This window comes from Zalophus californianus, chromosome 10 (genome assembly GCF_009762305.2).
Source record: "Zalophus californianus isolate mZalCal1 chromosome 10, mZalCal1.pri.v2, whole genome shotgun sequence".
Classification (NCBI taxonomy): Eukaryota; Metazoa; Chordata; class Mammalia; order Carnivora; family Otariidae; genus Zalophus; species Zalophus californianus.
The window spans coordinates 33,209,486-33,230,485 of NC_045604.1; the positions used below are offsets into that span (position 1 = coordinate 33,209,486).

Sequence of the window (21,000 nt, forward strand, 5' to 3'; positions counted from 1 at the left end):
TCCTTGTCAGGATGTGTTGCCTGGGCTAGGGTACCTGTGGTTGGTTCATCAATGGGGCCTGAGATTCTCACTGGAACAGTAGGTTGTGGGTTCAACCAAATGATCTTTAACACAACTCACAGTCCTCATTATGGGCCTGGTATTGTGCTAGGCTAGTAGCAGCGTGGTATCTCCTGTAATCCTCATCTCAAATCTGCAACTCCAGGACTATTATCTCTACCTTCATATGAAGAATTGAGACTAAGTAACTTATCCAAGGTCAACGGTGACTGGTAGAGTGGGGATTTGAAACCAGGTAAGTCTAAGGCTACATGTTTCTACCAGTGGTATCTCACTACCTCTTTCTTCCAGCTTCGAGTTTCCATGAATCTAAGAATAAAGCCTAGGAGTGTGATTTAAACCTGTGTTCTCAAATATTTTTGGTGAAGAACCAGATTTAAAAAAAAGAATTCCAATCGTGGTGGATGAACATTTTCATAAAATATAATAAAAATAATTGCTAGGAAAATAAAATGAAAAAAAGTAAAAATATACAGAATACAAGCCCTTGTTTTCAATGACTCGATCTAACCAAAAAATACTCTATCAAATTGCTATAAAGTTTTTTAAACTTCGTTTCTGTGCTGCTCTCGTCACAGACTGGGAACGAACAGTTCGTGGACCAGCACTGGTCTTTAGGCCACACTGAGTGGCACTGATTTAGATGATTTTCTGCCCCCATCCTCCTCCCTAGACTACAACTCAGGATACTTGATGCTTGGATGTCTCAGCAGAAAGGAGGGTAAGAGAATTACTCATTATAATTATTGAGGCAGCTATCATAGGAAAAGTTCAGGTGGCACTGCTGTTTCCCCGGGGACCTCTAGTGTCACCAACAGATGTCTATTATACTCGGGGTAACACTTTCTTGATGGTGATTTTCTATCTTCCCGCTTTGTAAGAAAGAGATTGAGGACAACAGTAATGCAGTAGTCCCCTCTTATCTATGGGGGTTACATTCCAAGAGTCCCAGTGAGTGCCTGAAATGGTGGGTAGTCCCAAGCCCTATGTATACTATGTTTTTTCATATATATATATTAATACACACATATATATATACATACCTTTGAAAAAGACTATATATTTTTTAAAGATTTATTTATTTATTTGGGAGAGAGAGCATGAGCAGGGGGAGTGGCAGAGAGAGGTAGAGAATCCTTAAGCAGACTCCCTGCTGAGTGTGGAGCCTGATGTGGGGCTTGATCCCAGGACCCTGAGACCATGACCTGAACTGAAATCAAGAGTTGGACCCTTAACCAGCTGAGCCACCCAGGCACCCCAAGAAATGTAATTTATAAATTAGGCACAGTAAAAGATTAACAACAACAATAATAGAATAGAACAAGGATAACAATATACTGTGATAAAAGTTATATGAATGTGGTCTCTCTCAAAATATCTTGTTGTACCGTTCTTCTCGTAATGATGTGGGATGATGAAATGCCGACGTGATGAAATGAAGTGAGGGGAATGACATGGGTCTTGCGATGTGCACTCTGCTGCAATATGTCAGAAGGAGGATCATCTGCTCCAGTTCTATGGTTGACCATTTGTAACCGAAACTGGAAAGCACAACAGTGGGTAAGTGGGAATGGCTGTATGCAGAATAGAAGAGACTCAGGGGATAAAGAACCTGCATATCATAGGAAAGATCTGTTTGGAAATTTGCTGGAGGTTGCCAGTTGGATGTGTCATTGGATGATGATTCATGTTGGCAAAAATTACAAACTTCTTGAATTGAGTGACTCTAGGGTTATGTGTGGTTAATGTTTGGACATTTGTTATTTTCCTGATGTAAAAATGACTTCAATCTTTTAAGATATATTTACAACTATATAAGTCCTTCTATTTATTATGCAATTCCAAGCAGTCTATGTTAGGGAATCCTCCAAGAAATCTAGATCTGCACTCCTCTAAGATTTAGGAAATTTAAAATGATAAGTTGTCAAGTGTATGAAACTTTGAGAACTCCACATGTATGGGAATTAGAATACACCAGAAGCTCCAGGATGCTCAAACATCTACCTCTCCTTTTCATTCACAAATTATTTGAGCACCTACCCCATACCCTTTTTAACCCTACCTTCCACTGGCCTTCCTTCTACTGCCACAAGCCTGATGGACTTCATTGCCCTCGTGGGTGACTTCTCCAAAGTGTGGCTTTTCAATTTCGTGACCTCCACATTGCTGATGACTTTTCCCTCTGCCTTTGCTCAGCCATCTGCTCCAATGGTTATAGCTTGGAATTCATCGTCCTTCAAAACTGCTCACCTCCAAAATATCTTCATTCAGTCTTTTCTCTCTCTGGTCACCACCTCCTCTCCTTGGTGATTCAGGTCTTACCACCACAACTGTTCCTCAACTACATCAGAACCTCCAGTCCATTGGCTTAACGACACTACCCCTTTTCATCAGCTCCCTCTTGTCTGCATTTCCTTCATTATTCAACGTTGAATCCTGGGTGCATTTTTCCCCAGTCAAGCTCTTACTTATACTCTCAACTTCCTCTCCTTCTTGTCCTTTTGTTATATTCATGGGGCAAAAACAATTCTGGTGTGTTTACTCCAGGCTGCCAGGAGAATCCTGAGAAAAAGCGTGCAATCTGGCAAACTTCAATTCATGATTACCTGTCTCAACTGGGCTCAACCCTGCCTGGAATTCTGCCATGTTTCTTTAGAGTCATTTGCTTTCCACACATCTGCAAGTACCACTTCAAATCTTTCTTTCTCTCCTCAAACCTTCTTGCATTCTCTCTCTTATTCACTCTTTTCAGAGAAAATAGAAACCATCTGATGAAACGACCTCAACTTCCTGCCAACAAATCTTCAAACCAACATGCTTTTGTACCCACTGTCTCTACTTCCTTCCTGTTATTATTCAATGAAGGTGTTCCTCCTCATCTCAAAGGTCATCCTTTCCTCTACCTGCATCCTACCCCCTCCTGCCTTCTGAGGAACTGTCTTCATCAGTTCTAGCTCATTCATCTATCTTAACTTCTTTCTCTCCTCTGTTGGCCCAATGTCCTGTCATCTCCACTTGTCCTCCACTTTTTCACTTCCCTTTTACTGTGCAATCTCACCAATCTCCATCCCCTGCAAATCCCCTGCACTCTTCTTTTCTTTTCCCCCTGCACTCTTCTTGATAAAGTCACCAGTGCCCCCACTTGCTACATCCCGTAGAAGCTCTTTTGTCTTGATCTTACTTGACCTCCCAATAGTGTTTGATTTAGTTGACCATTCCCTCTTTCTGGAAATGGTGGCTTTCCTTGTTCTCAGGGATGCCACTCTCTCCTGGTATTTCTTCCTACCACTCAGGCCATTCTTTACAAGTTCCTTTGTCAGGTTCTCTTGCTCTGACTTATAAATATCTGGGTTCTCCAGGGCTTGGTTCTGGGCTCTTTTCTCATTCAACACTCTTACCCTTGGTGATTTTCTCCACTCCCATGATTTCACTCACCATCGCTATAGCAATGACACCCACATATTTATCTTCAGACTACATCTCTTAAGTCCAGCTGACCATTATAGAAAAACTCACTCCAAGTCTCAGAGGCACCTCCGACTCAGTAGGGCCAATGTAGAATATATCACCTTCCCTTCCAAACCTTCTTCTCTACCCAGTTCAGGCTAGATCAGAGGGCTTTTTGGCCATCGCCTGCTGTAACCACACTCATCTAAGTAGTTGCTGAATATTTGAAAACTTGCACTTCTCTCAAATCCTATTTATTACCACCTTAGTCCATACTACAATTTCCTCTTACCTGAATTAGAAGCAAATGGACCCTATAAGGTCTCATTCAGAAGATGTAGATTCTCCTCTTAATAACCTTCGATTACTTCTCTTTGCCCTTAAAGTCTAAACATTTTGCCTCTGCCCATTTTTTCCAGTTCATGTTAAACTTCTCTCCCTCATGTATAATATGCCTCACTTGTCATGCGTCATCTTTTAGTTCCTTAAACAGTTTAAGTCCCTTCCTACTTCAGATACTCAGGATACAAGAGGAGATGGAGAAGCCAGAGGGTCCTGAATAGGGCCCAGGGTCCACCTATGTTGAGCATCAGTACAAATCTACCCTTGCTTCAGAGACGTTCCCTCCCCTCATGCTTTGCCATTCTAAGAGGTCTTTAAATATGTGGCTCTTTCTGCCTAAGGTTCTCATCATCTCCCTCTTCATTTGTCCAACTCCCACTCATTCTTCATGCCCAGCTGAATGTCACCTTCTTGTGGAAGGCCCCCCATCCCTACTCCGGAGTCTAGGTTAGTTGCTCCATTAAAACCTCTCACTTCTCATTTAGTAGTTTCACAATTATAATAATATTGTGTAGGTAACTTTGTAATGTTTTTTTGCCCCTATGGATTTAGCTGTTAAATCTATGAAGGCAGGTGCTATGTTTGCTTTATTCACTGTTTTCTCTCCAGCATCCAACATAGTACCTAGAGCATAATAGGCTCTGAGTGAATAAACGCACATCTCATAAAAATTCCGATTTGGGGCAGAGGCCAGGGAGAAGGCAATTTGCCTCTGTTTTGATTTGAGTCCCATCCTTGTTAGATATGAATGTAGAGATTATACTGAGAGGAGACATGATTAGTTATTTATGCTGCATACTAGTCATAGTTACTAATTTGGCTCTGGTAGAAGTATGATAGGGTTCAGCTGGGGAAATAACACCTGCTTCTTCTAAATAATCCAGAAAGACTTCAAATAGGCATGAGATTCTGAGTTGCATATTGGACAAACTATGGGCTCCATTATACGATGACTTCTTGACTTTGGGGAAAAAAATGTATTTTTTTTTTTTTTGAATAATGGTAAGGGAAGAAGCAGTGTGGTAGACTGTCTCATTTTCTGGGTTGCTAACAGGTAGTAACAATGATAGAAAATGAGCATATATGAACAAAGCCCAGTGTTGTAATCAATAAAAACTTCCTACATAGTTAACCTAATATTTATTTAATGGTATGTGTAACTATTATTGCTCGGGATGATAGTTAGTCACCTCTGTTAAGCTTCTGTTCAGTGAACTAATGCAACTTTAATAGCTACAATTCATATATATATGAATTATATAATTCATAAATATATATATTTACTTCATCAAGCCAAGTATTCCTTCAGGCACTCAAAAAAATGTCATTTCCTTTCTGTCTTTCCCAAATGTAGGGATGGCCCATTTTCTCTTTCCATCCAGAAATGGTGGGTTGAGAGCAGAAAATAGTATAAGGAAAGGTCCAGGTTTAGTGATGGACACACAAAGAGTGTCCAGCTGTTTTTTATGGTGTTAGCACTGATCTTACCATGTGGTCTCATGTGAGCATTTTCCAAATGTCTAAGGGAAGAGCCACTTTTACTAAGCATTTCCTCTGTGCTTTACATGTATCCACGCCTTTATTTCTTATGACAACAACACCTTGAAGGAAGAATTATTCTCTCCATGTTACAGAGGATACTGAGGTAGGCGTTGTTTCAAAGTCATGAAGCTTGGATCCAAAGTTTGGCAGACTCCAGTGGCTGTGCACATCATCTCTGTGCTGTGGAGTAAGAAACAAGCTGTGTTACTTTTCCTTGGGTCTTTTATCTCCTCCATATCCTCTCCAGACAGAGGGTCAAGGAGGCTTCTGGAAGCTCAGGGCTCTGTGGCTGCTCAGCCCTGCTGGGAGATGGGGGCTGTTGATAGTTACCAATGACTGGGAATCCATCTGGAAAATTCCCAGTGCAGACTCTGTGGACAGGAATGTGTCCCAGAAGAGGGTTCAAATGGGAACAGGCCTGGCTGACGGAGGAATCAGATGCTGGAATTAGGACGTATGGGCTCAATGGGCACTTCAAGGTCATCTCATTTAGTGGTTTTGAAGCTTTTGACCATAAAGGACTGCTGCTATTAATTTTCCCCAGAGACTCTCTGTTTTAAAATATTTCAGCTGGTTAAAAAAAAAATTCAAGAAATAATTCCATTTTCTGTTTTCATTGGTCAAAAATATCATAGATGACTAGCAAACAGAGCTTCTGGCCATCAGGAGGCGACCAGTCTTTCCATACAAAGTGGCTATTACTCCAGCCAAGGACATAGAAGTGCTTTTTAGTGAGCCTGCACACACTTAGGGGAGGCGGGGGTGGCAAATGTACAATTTCGTTAGGCTTTTTCAAGTTTTGGAAATTGTTCAAAGACAGTCTCTCCACGATGAGTGCTTTTGGGAATGTGCATGCATCTAGTGCTCCCAGTTGGAAACCATGGGTCTAGATGTATTTCTTTGTTTTATCATCAAAGAAACTAAGGCCCAGACAGGGTAAGTAAAATTTCCAAAGTCACCAAGTGAGTTAGTGTGTAAAAGGAGGATTAAATAATGGAACACACATGTCACCTGGACCCACTAACCACTCCAAGGTGAAGTTGACTGGTTCATTTTGTAGCCAGTTCTGCAACTTATGGAAGTTCAAAGATTGTTCTGCCATTTTAAATTCTGAGCATTTGTTCTTATGATCCAGTTCCTATTTCCTTGGAGTGTTGTGTCTGCTTCTCCCTAAATCACCCCAGGCCTAAAGCTGGTCTTCATGTTCCACAATTAAATCCACTCCTATAAGTGTTTTGAGGGGTCAACATGCTATAGAGTGGGTAGCTTCTGCTCTCAAGCCAATTCTCTTTCCTCTTTTTTTCCATCTTTGATATCATCCCTTCCTTCCAGTTGGTGCCTTCCCGAACCTTTTGATCCGTCTGATTTCCGTCAGTGGCTAGGTAGGGTGACCACATTATCATCACAGATTTTAGGAGCTTCTCTCACTGGTCCCACCCTCCTCTCAGCAGCTAGGACGACAAACAGAGACTCTCATTCTTCACTGCTATCTAAATTGTGGTGTGAGGAGGAGAGGAACATGGGAGATGAGGTGGTTGATCTTCTTACAGAATAAAGGCTTGTTGCCAAAATCAATCAATCAATCAATCAATCCATCCTTATCTAAACCTCATCTCTATATTTCCAATCCAAAACACATATGTACCTTCACACCTGACATTATATTTGACCCTTATATCAAGTCTGGTCTATCAGTCAGCTCAGGCTGCCATAACAAATTACCATAAATTGCATGGCTTAAACAAAAGAAATCTATTTCTCATAGTTCTGGAGGCTGGAAGTCCAAGATCAAGGTGCCAACATGGTAGGTTTCATTCTGAGGCCTCTTCCCTTGGCTTGTAGCAACTGCCATCTTTCTGTGTGTGCTCAATAAGATCTTTTTATTATGCACATGTGGAAAGAGAGAGAGTGAGAGCTCTTTGGTGTCTCTTCTTATAAAGGCACTAATCCTATCATGATGGCCCCATCCTCATGACATCATCCAACCCAAATTATCTCCCAAAGGCCCCATCTCCAAATATCATCACAGTGAGTGTTGGGACTTCAACAATGCATTTTGAGGAAACACAAACATTCAGTAGATAACACCTGGGAAAAAAGTTTTTGCTAGTTTTCCAGATGCGAAACTGAGGCTCATAGAGGTAAATATATTAGAGTGAGTCCACAGGGGAGAGAACTGGAGGAGGGTAGTGTCCATGGTGATGGCCTCTCCATGCACCCTAATACTTACCCAACTCATCTCCTTGTCCCCCCCAACCCAGGAGCCTGATGTGCCATTCGAGCACAGAGCTATTTTTTCTAAATTCTTAGAAGGGTGTAGTAGTTTAAAAACATGTCCACAAATTCTTTGAGATGCCTCCTTTCAAAAGGTGGAATCTAATTTGTTTCCCTTTCAATATGGGCTATACTTGCCAACTCACTTCTAACAAACAGAATGTGCCAGGAGTGTGGTGTGAGATTTCCGAGATTAGGTAGAAAAGACACCGTGACTTCCTCCTTGCTCTCTCCCAGATCATTGACTCTGGGGAAGACAGCCACTGTGTGGTGAAGACATTCAAGAAGGCCTACAGAAAGGCCCATGTAGCAAGGAACCAAGGCCACCTACCAATAGCCAGTGTGGAACCAAGGCCACCTGCCAACAGCCATGTTAAGTGTGACATCTTGGATGTGATTTGTCCAACCCCAGCCAGGCTTCAGATGACTGCAGCCCTGGTTGTCATTTTGCCTGCAACCCCCTCAGAGACCCTGAACCAGGACCCCTGGTTGCCACTCTCAGATTCTGGACCTACACAAAAAGACAAAAAAAAAAAATGTGTTTTGCTTTAAGCTGCTAAATTTTGGAGACATCAATAGATAATTAATACAAAAGGAAAGGCATTTTATACTTTTCTCAGTTCTCCAGTCTCTGTATAACCCATGTGGCCAGGCCATACCAACATGTCTGAGCATCTGTTTCCTCTTACAGAAGATTGCAATAATAATCCCACACACATGCCCGATACGTACATAACTAGCACCAACTGGCTCAAAATAAGTGCTCGATGAATTGTGACTGTTGTCAATATCTCATCAGCTGTGTGGCTTCTCTAGGTGAGTTGCTGTGTCTGGGTTTCAGATGCCCACTTCCCTCACATGAGGTGCCAACCTCAACCTTAAGTTAGTGAGCATTGCCTAGCAGAGAGCCCTAGCTGCCTAAACCTCACGGCTTCTCCAGTTCAGTATAGACAGACGGCCTTGGCGTAGAGCCTCACTCCTCTCTCTTGGTTTTCTGCTAGCCTCCATTCTTAACCTTAACCTTTCATCTCAGAATTTCAGCTTTGATGCTTCCCACTTCCTTCCTATGGTTACTTTAACTGAAGTGAGTCAGGTCTTACTGAAAAACTGCCCACAGCCAGTTAGCCCCCCTCCTCCCCCGGACCAGGGCTGCCTGGGCAGACTGTGAGGGTGATCAGTGTTACTCAGACCACTGTTTCCCTCTCTCTTCTCCAAGTCACGGGGCTTTGAATAGGGCTTCCCCAGCCACCGTGCCCCTCCCAACAGACCGCAGTCAGAAGCCAATCTCACATTAGTCTGGTGGTTGAAGGAGGGAACAGAAGGGACGGTAGTGCCTTGAATCCTTGGGTATTCTATCAAGTGGGCTGATCTGCTTATATTCTACTCTGTTTGTGGGCCTCTGATCTTAACTCAAGGAGGACTTGGTAGGTTGTGCATACCAATAACAACCAAACGTGTATAGGGACCATCTCTTAGTGCCAGGAGCCATGTTAGCTCTTTGTCCAAATTTTCACAACAACCCGGGTAGGTTAGTATTCACCCAGACCTTTGGGCCTTTGAAGAAGCAAAACCAAGTGGAACAGAACAAAACAAGCAAACAAGCAAGCAAACAAACAAAAAACCCAAAACAAAACCAAACCCCTAGAAAACAAAGACAAAAAACACTAAAAAAGTCATCTGCTTATCTTTCTAATTTTGGTATCTATAGAATGTCATCCTTAGTCTTGAAAATCAGCATGATCTTTAAGAGTTTAAGGATAATTTCTTAAAGGACTGAGTTTATAGGAAGACAACGGCAGTTTTTGCTATTGGTTTTTTTCCTCTGATCAGATTTGGAACTTACCTCCTCTTTGGGAAAGGATAGCTGGCTTGCTTTCTCTGGAATGCAGAATTCATTTATCTACTCTCGTCTATCTTGGAAATGTTGAGGGAATCATTTTATTTTATTTTATCTTATTTTATTAAATATTTTATTTATTTATTTGTCAGAGAGAGAGAAAGAGATATTGAGATAGAGAGAGCATGAGTGGGGGGAGAGGCAGAGGAAGAAGCAGGCTCCATGCTGAGGAAAGAGCCCGAAGTGGGACTCAAGCCCCGGACCCTGGGAACATGACCTGAGTTGAAGGGAGACACTTAACTGACTGAGCCACCCAGGTGTCCCTGAGGGAATAATTTTAGTCAAACAGAAGTCAACTGACACCATAACATGATTTTAATGATTCACATATTTATTAAAAATTAAAATCTGCTATGAAAACAGACAAACAATGTAACATTCCCAGAGGAATTGAATTGCTTCTAGTTAAAACTAAGTTCTATTAGAACCAACTTTAGGTTGTTATAAATAACAAGCAGGCCACAGCTTTCAAGAATGAAGTGGTTGGGGAACGAGGTCAAGGGAATTCCTCTGAGCCACTGGAATACTAAGTATCAAAGGGGCTCCCTAGTTTCTCTTCCTAAGAGGGTAAGAGTTTTTTAACACTCTAGGAGCCCAGGCCCAGGGACAAGAGAAATTATAGGGAGGTCAGGGAAACAGCTCAACAGCTATCCAGTACAGTCAGGCTTGGAATGGAAGCTTCAGTAGTCCCCCCCAAGAAACATTTTTTTCCTTATATAACTTACAATTTCTCTTAAAATACTCAAATACCACAGGGTATCACCCTATGAAAACAGCTTACACACAGGTGAAAATAATAAATATTGAAAAAGATTATAATATTGGGCTTCTTTCTAAATAGTTCACAGAGAAGCTCAGTAAATAAATACAAATGGGATTTGAGGTATCAGAGGTAATAAATATTCTAAGAGAGAGGTACAGCAGGGTTCTCCACGGAGTTGTTCAGCTCTCCTACATCCCTGGATGGGATTTTGCAGATCTCCAATTTATGTCCTAGAGTTGAGAAGAGTTGCCATCCTGGATGTTTTGTTCCCCAGCCTGTTTCAGATTTTCATCCTCATTGTCATGTAGGTTTCTATGTAGTTGATGAAGATGTCAAACTCACTCATGGCTTTGTAGACACCTCTCTCTTGGAGCTGTGTAGGGAGATAAGAAATGTTTAGTGAAAGCCCCATCTAAGTGAGTAAATGGGTCCCTGGCATGGATGGGTATGACTCTGGGGCCCAGGTGCCATACTTGCTCTCGTAAGTCAGGAGGTGAAGGTAGGCTCTAGGAAGCTTAGGGTATGCCCGGTGCCTTGGGAAGGGCTATGCATTGGTCTAAAGCATGACTAGCAAGTAACAAGAGGAACATTCGCTTTTTTAAAGCACAGTCTACAAAATGATGCCTTAACAATTTTAAAGGTCATGTGCTCACATGACGCTTATTCAGAATTTGGAGAGAAGATGTTAGAGGAACTGCTTTGAAAGCAAGTCAGTAAGAGGAGAAAAGGGAGCCCTTTTATGTGGATGCCCTCCCACCAATGGATGGAACAGGCCCTGCCCTGCTCCTCAGGACTACTGTCAGGGGGTTTATGGCTCCTGACATTGGAAACCTGCCCAGGGTCTGTCTGCAGCCCACGAAGAGGACATAGACCGCATGGCTTCTGGGAAATGGGGTCGAGCAGTTCACGGGCAGTTGGAAGCATGAAACCCCACTGGATCTGAGAGCTGACATTCTGAGGCACTTGGCAGGTGTGAATGGCAGCTAGAAAGTGAGTATGGACTGACTCTAGATTAATGAGAATTCTGCTTCCTGCTCAGAGTTCTGGGGAGTTCCGGCTGAACCCCTGGGTGTGTTTGTGTGTGCGCATTCACGTGTTGGCTTCCTGCACGTGTGGCTTTAGTCTAGATTCCCAACAAGCTACTTTCTGTTTCCTTTGTCACTCTCCCCAGCATCTAGCTCACTGCGTTCAGAGGCTGGCTGACTGGCTCAACCCACAGGCCTGCAAAGGCGGGGAACAGTCATTTAGAAACCCCCAAAGACACTTAACAGAAAACAAATATAAGCGAGGCAGCAGCTCCTCACTGGCTGAGGAGGTCACACCATCTGTCGGGTTCCCACACCCCCTTCAAGAGAATGACGGGGCCTGCTTGGCACCTGCCAACTTGGGGAGTGGGTAGAGGTCATGGATCCCAAGCCCCTTCTACCACCATCCACTCACCTTACTAAAGGCATTCTTCACCTGCTCCACCGCCTTGCTCTTATTCTCACAGGGCAGAAAGCGATGCTGTGGAGGACAAGAGAAAGTATTAATGCCATGGGCTCCCAGCTCCTGTGTCCACAGCACTTGGGGGACAAGCCAGTAGCATGAAGAAGGGGCCAGACTCATCTTGGATACCTAAGCCCCGTAGCTCCTTCAGGAAAACTGAGCCCCACCTCACCCTTGCCCACTAGACAGGGACGAAACAGCCCAGGGAAATGAAAAGTGCTTCTCTAGGAGCCACTCCGAGGCGTTTGCAAAGCTTGCGTGAAAACCCAGGAGCTGGAGCTTGGAGCTTCCTCTCTGAACACCACAGTGCTGACAAGTGCTGAGCCAGCCATTCTGTCCTTCCCTGCTTCCCTGTCCTGTCTCTCTTCTTCAGGTTCAGCCACAGGGACCATTTCTAAGTCCCCGAGGAGTAGAGATGCAGTCTCAGTCATGCAGACCAAAAGCTTTGCAGAGTCCCATCCTACAAACAGAGACCAACTGACTGATGCCCTGAGGAAACCAGTGGTGAGGGCAGTCAGAGAAATTTTTTCTCCTGGGGAATTGTTTAGAGACACTAGCCTGGGGGTGACTAGCTCCCTGGCTCTTCTAAAATGCCAAGGAAAGCCCTGTCAGTCAGTTGGGCCCCACTTAAGAGCTCTGCTTTCAAAAGGTAGAGAATGAGAGGTAAGTGGAGTTTCTTCTCCGAGGGACTCTGCCTCCTGGCCCGTTTGGCTGGGCCCGGGGTCGAGGTCCAAAGGGACGAGGGAGCCCAGACTGAAGCTCTGGGCCCCTTTCATAAAGAGAGAGGGGAGTAGTTAATAACCCACAAATGACTCACAAATAACAGGAAAGCTGTTTGCAAACATGTAAATGCCTAGCAGCCTCCCCCACTCCTTGCTCAGAGAGAAATGAGCAAGAGATGGAACTCTAGTGCCTTTCCGAGAGTCTCCTGCCAGTCTGTCTCTGCATCTGGGCAGGGGTTTCAGGAAGACCCTGAGAGCCACAAGGGAAAGAACTCAGTGCACTCACACAACGCCGCAGCCTCAGCCTGAGGGTCTTCAGCTTTTCCCCCAGGGAGTTCACGTGCTCCTTGATGTCTGGGTCGTGGTTCTCAGCCTGGGGCATCACCTCCTCCAGGTAGAACTGGATCATCTCCGACAAGGCTTGGCAACCCAGGTAACCCTAAGGGCAGGAGCCAGGGTTGGGGGGACAGTGACTGGGAGGAAGAGCTGCTGCCCTAGCTTGAGAGGACAGCTTTGTACCAGGGACCTTTCTTAACCAGCCACCTCTCTCCCCCTACCCCCCAGGACAGCCCTTTGGCTGTGTGCTGAGTTAAGATCTTTCCACTTCTCCTTTTCAAAGCAAAGAAGCAGAATTGCTCCCGGAGGCCTCCCTTCTCTGAGTCACGCTGCACCCTCTCCTCCCACATACCTCCTCAGGCTCTCACCTTAAAGTCCTCTAGCAAGGACCCAGTCAACAACATGTTGTCCAGCTTGTCCTTCATTTGCTGCAAGAAGAACAAAGGGAGAATGAACCTGACGTTTGAGGAAATGTCTCTCTGATGCCCTCTTATTTATAGAGCTTCTGATTTTTAATCAGTGAAGCCTGGCCCCAAAACGGAAAGGAGATTTTCAAAACAGGACATTCGGCAGTGCTGGAACCCTTAGTTCAATCAGGTCCTTTTCCTCAGGATCAAGTTATTTTAAAAAATTCGGCCAGGTTTTGAAGCCACAGCAGATGCTTGACTCGGTCCTGGTCTCCTTTCTGCAGAGCCGAGCCAGGGTCGAAGGGTCCACCCTTGCCTACCCAACCCTTCGGGGCTCCTTGCTTGTCTTTCTCCCCACTGCGAACATCCAGTTGGAGCTTTGAAAGCTGTTTGGAGATGGGAAGCATCTCCTAAAGCAGGCTTCGCCCACCCCTTCGCCCCCCCCCACAGCGCTTTCCCCAACCAGCAGGTTTCCAGTTTATGTTTTCCTGCCACAAGGGATGGGGAACAACACATCTTCATCTTCAGTCAGACCCTTTGTGATTTCCCCAGCCAACTGAGCTCCAGTGGAATCTTTATAAAAAGTTTCTAAGCGTAGGAGTCCTAGTGCATTGACCTGTTAGGTGGCTTTTTCTGCACCTTTGCTGCATCACTGGGCTTAGCTTAACTCACTGAGCCTCTGGCTTGACCTGGGACTCTTAAATAACTTCACTTTGAAGGAAATGGATGCTGGGGATGGAAGTGAACAAGAGGGAGGACTCTTAGAGGTCTAGCAGAATGCCTGGTGGAGGCAGTGCCAGCATGGAAGGAAAGACAGGAAGGCATCATACTCACAAAAAAAGTCTTCACCCTGCCGAAGGCAGCTCGGAGCTCTCGGAGCATGTGGGGCAGGCTGGCTGGGAAGTGGGTGCAGTTGTCCTCAGACAGGGCGCTCTGGTGTCGGCTGGCTCCTACCCCGACCAGGAGGACCAGGCAACACAGCAGCGATGGGCTGGGCATGCTGAAGCTCTGCCTTCTGAGAGCAGGCCTTGTGGTTTGGTGTTGCAAGAGCAAGCCCCTGATGTGTAGACCTTCACCTACTGTGTCCCCCTTTTATATTGTGGGTGCAGTGAGGCCTCCCCATTCATAAAAAGCCACAGAGTCAGATTTCCTGGCAAGTGTTTTCTTCTGATTAACGCCCCTCCCTTCCCTAGACCTCTCCAACTTTGCATTCGTTGAACTTCTTAAAGTTGTTAATTTTTTGCGTTGTAAGCAAAAGGGATTGTTGAACAATGAACTTTTGCATTACAGCTATTTTAGGAAGAGCTACCTCTCTCTCTGTTTTAAAATAACTTTCCAGCTTTTCTTAATAAAAAAAAAAAAGTTGATTTCCTGGGGTGAACAGCTGTTCTGTGCACAGAGGCCCATAGTTGTGGGTTCCATACGCGTGTTCCTAGGTCACAGTGACGTGGACAAATTGGCCATTCCAGAATGTACTGGAGTTGAGAAATAATTGGATCCCCTCCCCAACCTGGGTTGCATACCCAAGGCTTTTCCTTGCTGAATTGGGAAGAGCCTCAGTTTCCCCAAGTGAGAACCAGGATGAGCTTATCCTCAAAGATCCCTCTGGTTCTTTCATTTTATGTTCCAGGATGTCCTCTTGCAGAGGCCAGCTTCCCACAGGACAAGCAAGGCCATAGGAAGTACTCCAGGCTCCTTCTCTAACCCTGAGTTCATTTCAACTCTCAGATCCATGTCATTACCTCCTCGGCTGTCCCAGTACTTGGGGGAAGTTAGTAAGAGTAATCCACACCTACTGATAGCTTGGCACCTGCCAGTCACTGTGACCCTTATCATCTCCATTTTATAGCGAGTAAACTGAGGCACAGAGATGTTAAGTAACCTGCATAAGGTTACTTGGGCGCTAAGTGAGAGAGTCAGACTTTGCACCCAGGCCTACCTGACACCAAGGCCATGCTCCTTACTCTACTACTCTACACTGTTTCCAGTGTGTGGAATGATAAGGTTGGATTGAAGAGTCCTTATGGTTTCTTTTAGTTGTGAGCTTCTATGGTTGGACACTTACACTTGAAAGGTGGGGGGTGGGGGGAAATAGAAATAACAAGAAAATTATGTCAGGATTCCAAGAAGTCTGGACAGCAGGCCCCTTTCTTTGCTCTTACCTGCCCCTTCCCCCTTCCAAAGAAGCCTTAGCCCTTGTCTTGGACTTGCACATGTGGATGTATGTGTGTTTGAGGGTGGGCAGGTAGGGGAGCCAGATGTAGGGAGGAAGGCTGCTCCACCTCCAATAAGGCCAGTCTGGAATGAGTCTGAGGGGAAAGAAATGACAGGGTCCAGCCCCAACCTGTGGATGTACCTTGTGGGTCAGGATCAGGGAGCTGTGGCCTCCCTTTCTAATAATTTGGGGAGTGTCAATGCAAAAACCTAAGAATAGTGAAGGGAGAAAAGAACATTTTCAAAACAAGAGTGAAGATAAGGCAGAAATTTTTGCTCCTGCTGATTCACACTGGGCTTAGGAGGACTGAATTTTGCTGCCAGGAAGCAGAGAAAAGAGCCGAGGAGCTGAGTTTTCACCACTTGTACCCTTCTCATTTCCTTTTGTCTCCTGGGTTTCCTGAGCTGTGCCTGCTTTAGCTCATAGAGCTGACTGCCTTTCTGAGTTGGGTGTTCTGGGTGTAGACTCTGCATGGAGGAGTCAGGCCAGGTAAAGCTCTGAGGCCCTCTCTCCTGACCCAGGCAGCACAGACCCCTCCTATATTTCTCTGCCACCATGCCCTGTAGTTGCCTCCACTACTAAACCCACAATCTGACATTGTTGTCATCTATATGCACACCTTGCCTCCCCCAGTCAGCTGGGAGGCCCCTGAAGTAGGATGTTATTTTATTATCCTTTGTGTACCTGGTCCATGGAAGAAGGTGCCAGCTATGCAACTTTCTCTTTTCTATGTTGGGGTGGGCATAGCACAGTGCATGATGAGCGTGTACCAGGGCTGGAGGAAGTAACCTGAAGGAGGCTGGTCTGAGCACAGGCAGGCATGCAGAAGGATAGGGAAGCAACTCAGGGAGGCAGGCCAGCATTTTCACAATTTCTTCTTATAATGTGAGATATATGTGCAAATGCACACATGCACATACACATATACACATGAGCAAGATGACAGGGGGGAGGTGGGCAAAAGCCATTTCTTTCTTTAATCCATAAGCCATTAGGTAGGGTTAGGTATGGGTTCTGACTTCTTTGTTTTGGAACGTGAAGCCAATGACCTCAAGCCATTTGTTGAATAACAGATTTTTCCACCATGGATTTGAAATCAACTGTCCTCTCTCATCTCAAAATTTCAGAATCTAAAGGATCAAAGATAACCCATACAAAATTTCTGATGTACCTCCTTAAGTAACAAATGGAGATACCAGTATCTTTCCTATCAACATATAGGATTGACATCAAGATGATAGAAGAAAATAGGGATGACTGTCTTGGGAAAAGCTAAGAGCCTCTGCTATTATATTGACAAAACAACAAGAATAAGAAAAATAAGCATCATCTATTTCTCAAGTTCATTTGAAAAGTCATTACAATCCTTTCTGCAGAGCCGAGTCAGGCCTCCATGGCTCTTGGAGTATTTTAAAATGTCCTCTGTCACAGGGTATTGGAAGAAGAAGGACTTTAACCATTATGTAATCCATACCTCTCATTTTACAGATGGGCAAACTGAGGCCCAGAGGAGAAAGTGATTTTCCAAGGCACATGAAATAGTTAATGGCAAAGGTGGAATCCACTGGGAAAAGTCCTAAACTCATAGTCACATCTGAGACATAAATGTCAACAGTCTGCATGTTATAGGAAGTTTGAGTTTGGGTTTTAGTACAAGGGAAGAGCCCTTGTCAGGGAGGAAGTGAGAGAATGGGCATCTATGGATGATGGAGTGTCAGTCTGGGCGCTGTTTGGTTCTGTGGATTTCAAGAAGACTCAAATGCCACTGACCACTGTAAGCTCCCTGAGGGCAAATAGCCTGAGTCCAATATTCCCTCAAGTTCAGATGCATAGCAGGGTCTAAAAAATGATCATTAAATTGAATCTAAATGACTTTTTCCAGTAAGGACTCTCTGGGGAATCAGAGGAAGGTTGTGGGAGAGGAAATACCTCCCCCTTTCCACCCCTGCTTCAGAATATTCCCGAATTTCTATATTCAGCTGCAAATGAAAGAAAATCTGACTAATCATGGCTTGAAAAAAGGAAGGATATTATGTTTTTGGTCTCACTTAAGCCTGAGGCTCATGTCATGTACAACACTCAGGTCCTCTAGAGCCTGCTTTTTTCTTGCCTTCCTGCTCTCCTCTCTGTGGTTGCAAGATTCCAGGGAGAAGGGATGTGGGGTAAAGTCCAAAGTCATGTCAACCCAGGAGATCCTAACAATCTTTCCAGAAAGCTCCCTCTGTGAGTTTCACTACTTTAGATGCAGAGGGGTCCAGCACTGCCAGTGTGTGTGTGTGCGCACATGTGTGAGCGTGAGCGCTGTGTAAATACATTTTGCGGGTCCCATCTAAGGGCACACGAACTCATAAGGAATCTTCTTCCAGCTACCCCTGCGCTCAGAAAAATGGCAGCCTTCCTGGCGTCATTGTTCTGCACCTGGCCAAAGTTCTACAGTTCAGACCCAAGAGGGCTCCATTGGAGCCACAAATGGAAGGCTAAGGAATGGGGGCTTGCTGGACTCAGGGTTCAACTAGCTTGCTTGGCAACAAGGGCCACTCAGGAGGGAACAGGCAGAGAAGGTGGGATGGTGCCCACCTGGGACAGACAAATGATAGCCTGACGGAGAATCCCCTTGGGCCTTGGCTTCTACTCACCCATTAGTTGTTATTATTTTAGGGCTGATAACGGGTGTTTCATTTCTTCTTGCTTGGAACATCTAGTATGTACAATGGTTTCCCCAGCTTGAAATTTCTAGTATTCCCTTGAATAACCTTCCTTAGCATCCTGGACAGAAGCTTCCTCAGCTGCTATGCTGCAACAGGCCTGGTCAACAGCACAGAGGCAGACAGCACAACCCCAAGTGTGGCTAGGTGGGGGCTTTGGGGCACAGGGTTCTGTGGCTCCGTCCGCCTCTGGGCTTCTCTGACTTTGGCCTTGTGGCCGCATTGCTTCAGAATATGGGCCAGGTGGATCAGAAGTTTCAAAGAGCCCAAGTAGGGGCCACCCTAGGGCAAATCAAGCAAGAGTTATGCAAACTGGATTGGGCGCCTGTCCTAGGATCGTGGCCGGCAGACATTGCAAACCACAGCGGAAGGGCTGATCTTTGGACAGCCAACGTGGAATTCCCCTTTATGCAACTGGGGTGCCAAATCAAGCAATTTGGATTTTCCTTAGGGGACAGACACTGTGATCTGTGACTTCTCACATGAGAAATTTGGCGTATAGGGGCCAGGACAGACCAGGTGTTGGAGCCTTTGCCACCCAGAGGACACAGCTGTTTCTGCTCTGCCTGCGTGACTACCTAGAATAACTAGTGTAGTTAATAGAGTACTAGCGTAGTTATTATCAGTACTAGTGTGGAATAGCTGTGCAGTTGCACAGGGTCCCATACTTAGAAGGGCTCTTGCTCAGCTGTTCCTGCCTTGAGTTTCTTAGTAATTGTTGAACAAATGGCCCCCACATTTTCATTTTGCACTGGCCCCCAATTTATGTAGTTGGTTCTGTAGAGGAGGCTGAAGTCATCTCCATTCTCTGGGTCTCACCTTCACCTAGTGTTCCCTAATGCAGTAAATGATGTGACCATCTAACCCAACATACAAGCCAGAAACCTAAAAGTAACTTGCTGGTTCCTCCCTCTCCCTTGCCAACCGTGACCAATCTATTACCAGGTGCTCCTGATTTTTCTCTCTTCTTCTTCTTCTTCTTCTTCTTCTTCTTCTTCTTCTTCTTCTTCTTCTTCTTCTTCTTCTTCTTCTTCTTCTTCTTCTTTTTTTTTTGAGATTGTATTTATTTGAGAGAGTGAGTGAGAGAGAGCACAAGCAGGGGGAGGATCAGAGGGAGAGGGAGAAACAGAGGAAGGGGGAGAAGCAGACTCTCCCTGAGCAGGGGTCCCAACACGGGGCTCGATCCCGGCCTCAATCCTGGGACTTTAGGATCATGACCTGAGCCAAAAGCAGACGCTTAACCGACTGAGCCATCCAGGCATCCCCTGGGTGCTCCTGATTTTTCTTCACAAACATCTTCCTAATCTGCTTACTTTTCTCCAATTCCTTCATCATCAGCAACAACCATCTGATTCAAACTACCATCTTATCTCTACTGGGCTCTAAGATAAAGGCCTAATTGATATTCTTTTTTTTAAATATTTTATTTATTTATTTGACAGAGAGAGACGCGCGAAAGAGGGAACACAAGCAGGGGGAATGGGAGAGGGAGAAGCAGCCTTCCCACTGAGCAGGGAGCCTGATGTGGGGCTCGATCCCAGGATGCTGGGATCATGACCCGAGCCGAAGGCAGATGCTTAATGACTGAGCCACCCAGGCGCCCCCTAATTGATATTCTAATATCCATTTTCCAAACTGTTCTCCACTTTGTAGGTAGCATGATTATTTGCAAACAACAATCTGATCATGACTCTTCTGTTTAAACCCTTCAGTGGCTTCCCACTTTCTCTTTCTTGGTAAAGCAAAGGTCCATATTCTTCACACTGTCTGTGACTCCTTTTTCATCTGACCCTTCTTCTGCCTCCACTTTCAGCACTCCTCACTTCCCTCTGCCCCTCCAGCCTCATTGGCTTTCCTCTTTTTGTTTTCAAATAATCCAGGCTTTCTCTCTTACTACAGGGCCTTTGCACATGCAGTTCCCCCTTTCTGGATTGTTCTTCCCCTTCTCTTCATCCTTCAGATCTCAGCTCTGAGGTTACTTCCACAAATTCCTTCCTCCTTATTCCCGGTTAGATCTTCTGGGTATATCTTCTCCAAACACCTTGCTCCTTTCCTTTATGGTACTTATGCCAGTTTATAATTATACTTGTGGCTTTGCAGCCATTTGATTGAGCTCCAGCCTTTTGCCATTAGACAGTCCTCCACAGGGCAGGGCCCTCTCTGTTTTTGATCATCATTGTTTGCCTAGTACTTAGCATGATTCTGGGCACGTCCAAAGTCCTTGTTAAGTATTTGTTGATTGAGTGATTGAGTATGTGCTTCCTAAACTTTTTGTAGCTATAACTGGCTTCATTTGTCTTCCATCCCATAGAAAGTAGAGGATGAATTCACTTAGGGGAAGAGCTACCCTCACAAACTATATGCCTGTTCGCATTTAGCTTTTCCATTTATTAAAAATCAATCTCACTACCAATCAACACTCTTCCAGGCAAGTGTGAACCAAATCCCCCATGGCTCTTGGAGTATTTAAAATGTCCTCTGTCACAGGGTATCAGAAGAAGAAAGATTTTAACCAATATGTAATCCATACCTCTCATTTTACAGATGGGCAAACTGAGGCCCAGAGGAGAAAGTGATTTTCCAAGGCACATGAAATAGTTAATGGCAAAGGTGGAATCTGAAGTCAATTCTCTCTGTTATTCTTCTCAAATCAGCACCTAATTCCTTGACTCAGGTGAGTATTAAATCACTCTGAATTCTCATGGCCAACACCAACAACTAGAGGGCGCTAAGATGTGAGCAGTGTGTGGCGTTATAATGGTGAGAAGTTGAAAGTTGTGGAAATAAGTTTCCATTTATAAA

The 21,000-nt window shown here is 44.9% G+C and overlaps 2 protein-coding genes across 4 annotated transcripts in view; one reads left to right on the plus strand and one right to left on the minus strand.

The window, feature by feature from the left end:
* The first annotated feature begins 1,531 nt into the window (after positions 1–1,531).
* The window catches only part of IL19 (interleukin 19), an 89,516-nt gene continuing 70,047 nt past the window's right edge, over positions 1,532–21,000 (plus strand). For 2 of the 3 annotated variants that reach the window (XR_003523350.2, XR_003523351.2), the window contains exons 1-2: positions 1,532–1,620; positions 20,743–20,872. The gene's annotated coding sequence lies outside the window, so the exon portion shown is untranslated. The remainder of the gene's footprint in view (positions 1,621–20,742; positions 20,873–21,000) is intronic. The other variant, XR_003523349.2, reaches the window with a different exon arrangement.
* On the minus strand, positions 9,878–14,330 carry IL10 (interleukin 10). The gene is made up of 5 exons (XM_027613593.2): positions 14,113–14,330; positions 13,240–13,299; positions 12,822–12,974; positions 11,766–11,831; positions 9,878–10,698 (listed from the first exon to the last, which is right to left on the minus strand). The coding sequence occupies exons 1-5, from the start codon at positions 14,275–14,277 to the stop codon at positions 10,606–10,608; spliced, it is 537 nt and encodes a 178-aa protein (XP_027469394.1). The 5' UTR covers positions 14,278–14,330; the 3' UTR covers positions 9,878–10,605.